Source organism: Erpetoichthys calabaricus, chromosome 17 (assembly GCF_900747795.2).
Source record: "Erpetoichthys calabaricus chromosome 17, fErpCal1.3, whole genome shotgun sequence".
Taxonomy (NCBI): domain Eukaryota; kingdom Metazoa; phylum Chordata; class Cladistia; order Polypteriformes; family Polypteridae; genus Erpetoichthys; species Erpetoichthys calabaricus.
The window spans coordinates 65332262-65343310 of NC_041410.2; the positions used below are offsets into that span (position 1 = coordinate 65332262).

General features: G+C 37.6%; 2 protein-coding genes across 3 annotated transcripts in view; one reads left to right on the forward strand and one right to left on the reverse strand.

Moving 5' to 3' along the window:
* Window positions 1-5610, forward strand: part of plin1 (perilipin 1) — a 145299-nt gene extending 139689 nt beyond the window's left edge. For both annotated transcript variants that reach the window (XM_028822506.2, XM_051920236.1), the window contains one exon: window positions 370-5610. In XM_028822506.2, coding sequence (XP_028678339.2) covers window positions 370-693 — 324 coding nt within the window. In that variant the 3' untranslated portion in view covers window positions 694-5610. The remainder of the gene's footprint in view (window positions 1-369) is intronic.
* A 1270-nt stretch (window positions 5611-6880) lies between these two features.
* Window positions 6881-10707, reverse strand: si:dkeyp-59c12.1 (Ras-related and estrogen-regulated growth inhibitor-like protein). The gene is made up of 4 exons (XM_028822512.2): window positions 10332-10707; window positions 9820-9873; window positions 9301-9377; window positions 6881-8577 (listed from the first exon to the last, which is right to left on the reverse strand). Exons 1-4 carry the CDS (start codon window positions 10387-10389, stop codon window positions 8167-8169), a joined length of 600 nt encoding a protein of 199 aa, XP_028678345.1. The 5' UTR covers window positions 10390-10707; the 3' UTR covers window positions 6881-8166.
* Window positions 10708-11049: the final 342 nt, after the last annotated feature.

Below are 11049 nucleotides of genomic sequence, written 5' to 3' on the forward strand. Positions count from 1 at the left end.
GCTGTTCCAGCCTATAACCATATATCTAAAACAGCAGATTCATAAAATGGATATTGCCATGGAGGGATATTGCTGAGTATGTTCTTCAGTTGTGTTATATGCTCACCCACACATTTTCCCTTTTTAAAGCCAATGAGTCAAGAACTGCATGTGTGATTACCACATATTTATTTTATTTGATCTCAAAGATTATAAACCATGCCCAGAGGGCAATAGATATCTTCCCAAACCCAGATGAAGAGTAAATGTAAAAGAAAAAGAATATCTGTTTAACTTTCAATGAACTTCATAACTAGCTTCCACAGCAGGCAAGAAACCAACCACGCTAGCCTAATGCTTGTTCTGATTCACGTTTTTTGTTTATTTCAGCTTTCTAGATTTAATGAAAAGGAGCAGATGGATAACACCTGTAAACCCAAAGTCACCAAAAGCCCATTCTCAAGCCAGAGAACCTTGGGAGTGGAGTCTGGAGTTTCCAAAGGACCCGGTGGCCCGTCAGATATTGGAACAGCCCCATCGGTAGAAATAACGGAAACACTTCAAGGCCTAGTTCATCGGCAGCCGACCTCTACAGAGCAGAGCAGTGTGTTCTCATCCAGTAGGAAAATGACCAGTAAGACAAAGAAAACATCTGCCTCCACATTCACACAGTCTCTGCAGAGCAGCACCCAGGCAGTCTCCAAAAAGGACTGACTAATCCCAGGACTTCGTCAGCTTTTGGTGCTCACCACACGGGTGATGCAAGAGGCTGACTGTTTGCTTCCCCATTCGACACAGCTTAGTAAAGCAAAAGGATGCACAGCTGTAGTCAGTCTGTCCTTGTGGTGTTCACTGCACCTTTTCTCTTATGCTTTCAACACAAAGTGCCACTGGGATGTGTGCTATCACACTAAAAATTCAGGGCTGCCCTCTTCAACAGTTGATAGGCAGCTTAGCTCAAATTCTCTGAGGTGAAGCTTTTAACCTTACTCTGCTGAAAACTTGTAGAGAATAAAGAGTTTGTGCAGTGGGTAACATTGCCAAATCACAGAAGTTGGACCCTTATTCAATTCCTTTGTGTAAACATTGCATGCTCTGGGTCTTCAGTTTCTAAAGATATGTGGTTAGATCAACTAGGGACCCTAAGCTGGTCTAGCGTGTGCAAGTGTGCACTGTGGGAGGCTGTGTGGCCTGGTGGCTAAGGCACTGAAATGTGAAACCACAAGTTTGCCCATTAAGAACCAACTTATGATGCAGTGTGTGACCCAGAGTGGGCCACTAACCCCTTAACAAATAAACAATTATTGTATAACTCAGTTTAGGACATTGACTTGTCAGTAGAGGAGTTACAGTATATAAGGGAACAGCTGACTGCTATCATGACTAGTCCTCCTTAATGGACTGTTTCCTGGCATGTGCCCGCTGATAATGTTGAAAATAATTTCAGGTCTCCATCAGACCCTCAACTTGAAAAAAACAGTATAAAAATTGATATAAGAACCAGAAAGCAAATGTGTTCAGTATTGAAATCTTAGAGACCAATGTAGCACAATGCCATTTGAGATGTATTTTATAGTGTTAGTCCCCATGCAGGGACTGTTCCTGCATAGCGCTCAATGGTTGCTGGGATTGGCTCCAGCTGTCCCATAAACCTACTCTGACTAAGCAGAATTAGAAAATTAAGAGTCAAATTCACAGCCACCAGTTACTGAGGATCATGCAGAAGTAATGGCTCTAGTCCTGTCACCTGAGCTATAGGGTTGACAACCCCTGAAAGCGTCCGGAACCAAGAATCTTCCTTCAGTCCATTTGGCTCTTTATGCTTAAGGGCACCAGAAACATGGCTGCTTTAAGGATTGAGTGGCTGCTTGTCTTGCTTCTTTTCCTATTTAGATACTACCATTTAGTATTAAGACTAATTAGATTTCTTAAATGCAAAGTTTGAAGCTGCTGCACTGTTTGATTCTGCTGTCCCACTGGTGACAGATAAAAAATTAAATTGTAGTAAATACTCCCATTTTCTTGCATTTTCCTTTAGTTTGTTCAGTCAGACAGCAAATGCTTCAACTGACCTTTTAACAGCTACCAATTCCTTTTCTATGAAATTGACCTAAACATTGTCACCCTTCCATTTTCTCTTGATCAAGTCTGATATGTTGGGTCTCATCCGGGCAGAAAGTAGTGCAAGACATGGAACCAATTCTGGCTGGGATGTCAGGCCATTAGCAGATGCCAACCTGCATTCATGGAATCACACCAGTGAAGTTAGAGTTCCCAGGCCTCTTAGTGCCTTTCCTTTTCACTGTAGGTTGGGCATGAAGCCTAGAGGGGAACCTATGTCAACACTGGGCTTTTACTAGCATTATAAGAGAATGATATCCAATTAAATGGAGCAAATCTTCATTTAAATAGCAGATTATATCTAAAAGTAAGAAAAAAAGGTCAAAAGTCAAGTCATTCTTGGAATATCCTCTTCACTCAGATAAATATAATGAAAACGACAGTATAGTTTGAACTACTGGTTTGGGATATCAAAGTCTTTTTCCCAAGAAACTGGATTGCATTATTTGCGTAAATATCTAGACTTATATCTGGACACCAAAACAGCAATAGACAACTGAATCATTTTATAAAAATGGCATAAAATGACAGATGGGAAACAGAGCTATCTTAACAGGGGCATAGGCCCCCCGGCAAAGTAGTGCACTGGGGTCCCTATTTTAATAGCAAAACAGAAACATACATAGCGGTCAGAAACATTGTGAGCCCCTATGCCCCTGGGGCCCATTGTGCCCATTTGTTAAACTGGCCCTGATGGGAAACAGAGGAACAAGTGGAGACATGGAGTACTGGAGTCCTACTAATAGGCAAAGTTCACCTGCAGGTACCTCAGTCATAATCAAACGAGAAATTAAAACTGGTACACCTAAACAGGATCAAAGGGACAAAGGACAAGGGAACCTATGAGAGTATCAGAGAGACAGGAAAAAAGGCAGTTATGTCAGATCAAGAAGGCCTTCTAAAGTTGAGGATCAGGAACTAGCCTGTCATCTTTAAATATCCATCCTAATAAAGAATGAGCTTTAGTGGAGTCACTGCTGACTCGGAGGGGCATGGCTAGGGGCTAAAACAGGTGCACAGCCTAGCATTGATATCCAAATACAGGAGAAACTTCTTAGCGTTATTCAAGATATTGAGTTAAAAACGGTCTTTACAGAAGCTGGATGTTACAAGTCCATCCTCTCAGATAGTCTGCAAGCTTAATTAGCTTCTTCTCTTTTATTAAATGAGCACCAGCTTTCTTATCAGTTCACATTGGTCCATTCTGCTGGCCTTTCATCTGCTATTCAATTACCGTTTTTTTCCTAGAATCATTTATTGCATTATAAATCTGCAAATGGAAAGGAAAACTTTCATCTGCTTTGTTTGGTAATTAAAGATCAGAAGGATTTACACAAGTATATGTGAGGGTTCTAGCCAAAGTAAAGAGCTAATTAATTTTACAAATCATCAAAGATAGAAATAGGAAATTAATATATGTCAATCAAATCTGTGTGCCTTTGTCTATTTCTCTACAAAATTTCCATTCCAACTTGTGCATTGTTGCTGCTCTGCTAAGAGTTTAATGCTCGCCATTACTGCTGTACATAAACAAGTGGATCACATGGCTCCATTCTTCACTCTACTGAAATTTCTCTGATTGTCAAGTATTGATTCCATGTCTTGAGCTCATTTTTTTTTTTTTTTTTTTTTTTTTTTTTTTTTACCCTTTGGGGTGGTAATTCACACTCGACCACTGTAGGTATCATCAATAATAAGTCTGTGCTTACGTCTTTAAAGTGTCTTACCCATTATATGAAACCACTAAGCCCCAATGAAGGCACCTACACATGCAGTGCCTTAAAGCTGTACATGAATGGCAATGCAGGGATTTCCTTCTATGAAAAAGAATTCAATTACTGCACCTTGTTAAAATGATGTGTCCTTGTCAGTCACTGAACTAAGAACGTGTAACCGAGACAGCAAGATATCATAGATGAACCTGATAGTTACAATGTTACACATACATACAGTACTGTTAGGTATTCCTTAGTAATTTCAGTCTGCTTGGTATAATACTTGTAAACTGAAATATTTTATGTATCCCACAGTTCCAATTTAACATTTGTCTGCAGGTTAATCTTTATATGAGCATGTATGTGGCAAGGAACCTAAACGAAAGATTGGTGATGGGGCCATTAATTACCATTCTGTATAGTGAATGGAGGAAAATACTCCCCTAAATCGAACAAGAAGGGTAAACACCAGTACTGCCATGTTACCCTCCGGATTACTTTTACTAATTTAAGCCAAAAGCAATACTCAGGCTAGACTGAAACTGCTGATAACAGTTAAAAAAAAAACAGAACCTTTTAAATACTTTTTTGTCTTTCTTATTTTAAGTAGATAAGAATGTTGAACCCTAATTCCAGTCTTAAGTTTTAAATGTGAAAACAAGTTTATAATGCACTTCTGTTAACTCCTGACAAACCCACAGACAGCAAGGATTGTTCAATAACACATTTGGTATAGTGTTCATTCTTAAGATGTGCATTTTTTAATTTCTTTCAATCACAAAACTGTAAATTTACAACAATGTGCAATTTTCAAAGGCCATTAAAGATTACATATTTTTAGTAGTCAGCTTTCATTTAAAAAAAACAAACACCAAATTCTTTGAAGGCATGTCTGACACTGAAGGAGGTAAAAAAGAAATTAGTTTTAAAACTCTTGAATCATATTGTATTTTACAGTGTGTCTCGTAGAATTAATTTCCAGATTTCCCAAACTTGCCTAAACTGTTAAACTAAGGACAAACCTCATTTGTTTTGTTTTTTGTGAGATTTTTTGTTTGGTTTTTTAACAAAGGTAATGTCATTTACTTTGTAGTTAAGTGGTCCTGTGATTTTTACATTTCTTTTGCATTGTGGGCCTTGCACTTGTTATTAGCAGTATTTATAAACTGTAGAAATAATATCGCCCTTCTCAAGCTGCCTTTTTCCAGTTTTGAAACATGGCTTTTTCAAAAGACAGCCAATGCCAGTTCCAGTCATAATAAACCAATTTTAGATGAAAAATAAAATGTTTCCCTTTAGAAGGTTTAATGTGCCATCTGACTCATAGCTTTGGTATGTTCTCCATTAACAACATTACCATTCTTTGTCCTTTATTTTTACTGATTTTTTTTTGTCCTTTGACTTAAATGGGTGAGCTTTTCAAGCAAAATTCTGTTTTTCTTATGGTGTAGCTGTAGTTCACTTCTGCATATTCACAGCCCATTTTCCCAATGACTCCCTGTATGTATGTGGTCCAAAAGCCATTTGTGTACCTCTGTGGTGCTTCAGGTTGCTACCAGGAGACCCCAAGTTCAAATTTCATCTCAATCTGTTTTGTTCTTTGTGACCAAATACTGTTTTGCTTTTTTTCCAAACCTTTCTGTATATTATGGCTCTTCTGTAAACAAAATATTCATCATTTAAAGCTTAAACCTCCCAACCTCAGCATGCTATTTTTGGTTGTGTAAAAAAAAGAAAAATGTGATTATTGTTGTCTGCAATTCAGAATAAACGGATTCAATAACTAATGAATAAACCCAGGCTCTCAATTATCATTTTCATTTTTGAGGGTTACTCAAAACACCATGCTAAACAAAAAATCAGGGCAGTTTCAAGGAGGGTCGGAAGATATTATGGCAGCACTGAGGTCAAGGAAGAAGCCGACAATGGATTGGATGCCATCACAGTACAGACATATGCATAGCTGCACTATCACAGGGCCATCTTAACAGCATCATAGACCCCTGGGCAAAGTTGTGTGCTGGGGCCCCTGCTTTGACAGCAAAACAGAAACATTGTGGGCCCCTATGCTCCGTTAGGATGGTCCTGCTTATCGTTCACACTAATTCAGTTTAGAGCACCCAGTTTCCTTGATCTGCACATGTCTGAGTTGTAAGTGGAAAACTCCACACCAACAGCAACCAAACTGGGATTTGAACCCAGAACTCTAGAGATGTGGTATAGCAGCCACTATGCGTTTGCAAGAAAAAAGACAGCCTATCTACAAAATGATTTCAATTCACCAAAACAAAACTCAGTATCTTCCTCACAACAACCTTCACTATCATCTTCCTAATGCCACTTTACAGTTGTCCTTTCATTGTTGGCATTTGTGAAGATTAATCCTTCACTTTTTTTCCAGATATCTGCAAGGCCCAGTGATCTACCATGCTATAGTCAGCAGTACCTGCTGCATCCATTAATTTTTTCATTTTCACGCATCACAAACTTCAGGACATGGCTTCTAACAGATGTCAAGAATGGTCCCTATTGTTGAAAAACAATACAGTAACACCAGAATGCCAACAACATCAACATTGTAAACTATAACAAAGTTTTGAAAAAATGTACAGCCTTAATTTTGGAGTGACACTACTATTAACATGGATAGCCATTAGTCAATAGCTGAGCCACTTTACCACAACAGTATGACCTACAGCTCACATTATCTCCAAAATCAATGTATTTACAATATAGTAAAATTTAAAACTTTCAACTAATATTAATGTTGTCACTTTTTAGCTGCTTTTTTGGCACATAAAAATGATAAATTACACACAATAATAAAATAATGGGCTCAAACCTGCAATTCTAGGTTATGGGCACTTGGCATTGCTTGACCAGAAGCAGTGGGTGAAGACAGGAACTTACCTGGACAAGATGCCAGTCCATTACTGCAGGAAACAAATTACACATGAACACATTTAACATTTGGAAACTTTATTGTAATCTGAGTAATCATAGAAAATAAATTTGTAAACAAATATTTTACTTAAATAACATTTATAAAATGAAAAGAGGCAATTCATTTTACACAGGATTTCATTAAATACAAGCAATCTCATCATTACTGTTCATCATTTCAAATGAAAAACAAAAATAAATAAAGACCCTTTCTACATAAATGAAGCAAACATGCTCCATTATTTGGTTCAGCAGTTTCCTCTTCACCAGAGATGTGTTTCTCTTTTGACATTGTTTTGTATATGTTACAGTGCAGAAGATATTTACTGATCGGAATTTTCTGGTCCACTCGTCTAACAATGGGACCATCTTATTTTAAAACAACTCAAAGGAAGTTCTTACTTTATTTTAAAAATATTGTAGATACAAAACTGCCACCTACAAAAATAGATAAATTTAAACATTCCAAAAGGTTTTAGCACCCGTAAGCTAGTAAATTATGTTACAACTTGTTTGCACTTCATTATTAAATATACTGTTGCTTCTTAATAGTCCAATACAATCTCAAAGTGATTTTCAAATTCAAGTCTATTTTTGATTTTCCTTTAATTATTTTAGAGGGAAGATAAGAAAATAGAATGTTTTGTGCATTTGATTTAAAATGGTTGTCTAGTATTGATTTTTCTAAGTCAGGATTTCCACTCTTTACGGACCATTTTTCATGGAAAACTACACAATTATTTGATTCTGGATAAACTCATCATTATTTGATATGTTTTGCAAATTTGTACAAACTACAAAAATCAAACCCTATAAAAAAATAATACATTTATTAAAAGAACATTTTACATTTTGACAAAACCAAGCAACTTCATTTTAAAATCTCAGGCTTTTTATGTAACCCTCACAATTGTCTCCATTTATGACCATCCAACAGCAATCCAGTTCTTTTTAAAGTGACAAATGGATGGCTTTGGGTGCTTACTTAATAGGAAGGATCTCCAAAATGCTTATGTGCTCGACTTCCATCCACAAGTTGTATGGATCTTAACAATTGTCATCAGGAAGTGCTGCCTGCCCAGTAGAGAAAAGTCTGGTCCAAGCAGGCCCACAGAAATCCACATCCAACCCAAAAACAGGGCAAGGGGGTCCATCCCCTGCAAAGTGCTTCCCTGACATCACCAAATCAGCTTTTATTCTGTTGGCAGAAGTTGGAAGCATGACTAAACATGCTATGGAATTAGGCATTAAAGCTTTTAATGGCTTTCCGTACTTTAAATTTCTTTATAAGTACAGAAATTAAGCTGGAAAACTAAGCTGAAAGTTCAAAGAAAAGGTGAATTCATAAAAGCATTTAAAAAAGGAAAAAGTGAACAGCAGCTTTGAAAACTGAATATTTTTCTTCTTTTCATAATGAATCTGTTCTTCTCCTTGCAAACACTGCCGACATGCTCTTTACAATGCTCTTGATACTAGCTGGCTTCTTGACTGCCATTTTGGAGTCCTTTATTCGCTCTACCAGCCCATGAAAAACCAAGAGAACACCATGGTATGTTTCTGCTGCCGACACCTCGTAAAAGTCACAGTCTGTGGAAAGCGCCAGGAGCCGCCCCTCCTCACTTGACACAACCCTTCTGTGGTGCAGATCCCGCTTGTTGCCCACTATAACAATTGGCACCTTTTCTGTGCCAAAGTTGTCCTTTGTTGCCTTGATGCTCTCAATATGCTGCTGAACACCATTGAAACTGGCACGATCACAGATGCTGTAAACCAAAATAAAACCGTCTGCCCACTGGATTCTCTTCTCATCAAAATGATCCTGTGAAACCAAATATAACTGTTTACTGTTTGCAGAGGCTCTATACGTGGCTCATCAATTCTAGAAAGATTACATTTAAAATGTGAGAATCTGGGTTACTTTACCTATCTACTCTCTAAATTGTGGATACTCTATATCTAATCGTCCATTCATTTTTGAACCCTACCAGCCTCTAAGCTGTACAAACATGAGGAGCCAATCTTGACCACACCATCAGAAGCCACACTCATTCATTTTAGGCCAATTCAGTCATCAATCTACTCAATCTGCTTTTCTTTGTAATATAACAGCAAAGCAAGAGTATTCAAACAAGATATTAAAGTGCAAAATCCACACAAAGAGAGATAAGGCTGCAGTTCAAACCCAGTCTTCTGGATGAACAAGGTGACGGCACTAACCACTGCATCACCATGTCCCTTTATACAGTATCAAATCACTCAAAACACTTCACACTTATTAAACATGCTAAACATGAGCACTAACTAAAATAAAGTTTGGAAAGAAAATAGAGAATTGAACCTGTGAATGTATAAAGTGAGAAGTAAAGTCATGTAAATCCGATGACCTTGGCTAGGGCTCCTGCTTACTCACAACACACAAGGCAATTAAAATGATAACACATTCCCAAGGTTATCTTCATATGCTAATACACAGACAATTTGGATAATAAGTGAATACACTTTGAAATAACTTTATAATACTCATGTCTTGTAATCAATGTACCTGCGAGTTTGGAGAATCCCAAATATTGAAAGAAATCTCTCGGCCATCCATTAGAATGTTGTGACTGTAAATTGACTCTGAAATAAAGAACACATTTAATTAACACTTATAACTGAATTTGAAAAATAAAAATTAAAACAGCAATACACTCTGTGCACACCATGCTCTGGCTAATGTGCTATATTGAACTTTACTCAAAAACATGAACCAAAAACTAATTTAATTTCAAAGTGCAATGTATGTATTGATAAGGAACATGAGAAACAACACCCTTCCAACAGACACCTACAGTAACAGCGGTGCTGCGATTAAATCAAAAGATTGGAGGTTCAGTAATCTCATGTGTCATCACACTCAAATAATCTACAATATCTTTCCAATTTTCTCTATTAATTCTGATGACCCTGCGGTGAGGCTGATCATTTGAGGAAATCCACGAGCAACTTCTATAATATTCCAATTTAGTAAAAAACGTTAATCTGATTTCTTTTACCAAAAACACAAAAAGGAGTAATTTACCGATATCTCCATATTCTCCAATGAACCTTCTTGTCAGGAAGCGCACCGTCAATGCTGAAAGGAAGAAATAAACGTTGGCAATCCACCTGTTTTAATCGTGAAACATGTTACGAATTTAAACTGTATTAACACATGAAATATCTTATGCGACTATCTATATCAATCAGAATTAGACCATGACATACATGCAATCCAAGAGCTCCTCATATCTGCTCGGTGTTTATACTGACACGACCATATTAAATGAAGAACATAAACTCAAAAACTATTTATATATATATATATATATATATATATATATATATATATATATATATATATATATAAGGCTGCTGAAGGAAACAAAATACAAAAACACACGAATGTTGACTACAATACTCTAAAAAGTTAAGACGTTGCTGTTAAAATACATGTGCATTCAAAGTAAACGCTTACTGATTGCATTCATAAACGCTTTTCATCTTGTGAACATTCTAGAAATTCCTACTTGTGTCACATAGACCTTGACTTACCTGACTTGCCAACGCTGTCAGCGCCCAGCAGTAACACGTTCGCTTCCATAGTCAGCATCAGTTTCACTAGAGTCCCCGCAATACGAACAGCCTCCAGCCACAAAGACCTCGTTCCGTGACTCTGCAGTGCCTCCTCGGCTTTGTCAGCGCGTCCAGGAAAGCTGCGGGAGCGCGCACAGTGACGGACAGCAAAAGCGCAGCAAGGCGTGACAGCTTAAGCACCGAGACACTCAAACAGTGCCGCAAATAAAACCCAACAAAGTGTCCAACTTCACGCGATTACGGTTCTGCATGGTAGTACGGGCATACCTGGCACTAGTGGTAAGATCTCAGCGAGTACTTTCCCAGTAAACTATGTCCCACGTGCTTCGTATGTAAATTACAAAGAAGGCGGATACAGGGTATCATCTTCTAGGTGCTCATTGGCTACATTTTGTTTACAATCTTCTTATTTGCATGCTTGTGTTTCTGCCTGTGTATACTTTATTTAAACGTGAATGGTTGGCATGATTCTGACGTAATAAGACGGCGTTTTTTATTATTTAGTTGAGAAAAATGCCTTCTAGTTCTAGGCTCTGATTATCGGCAATCGGTTAAATATTGCACCACACTGTGCAGACTAGTAAAAAAAATAAAATGTTAAATGTGCCGTAATTCATCTATGTGAGTCAGGCAAAGTTAATTATTATGCGATAAATCTATTATTCGCCACTTCTTA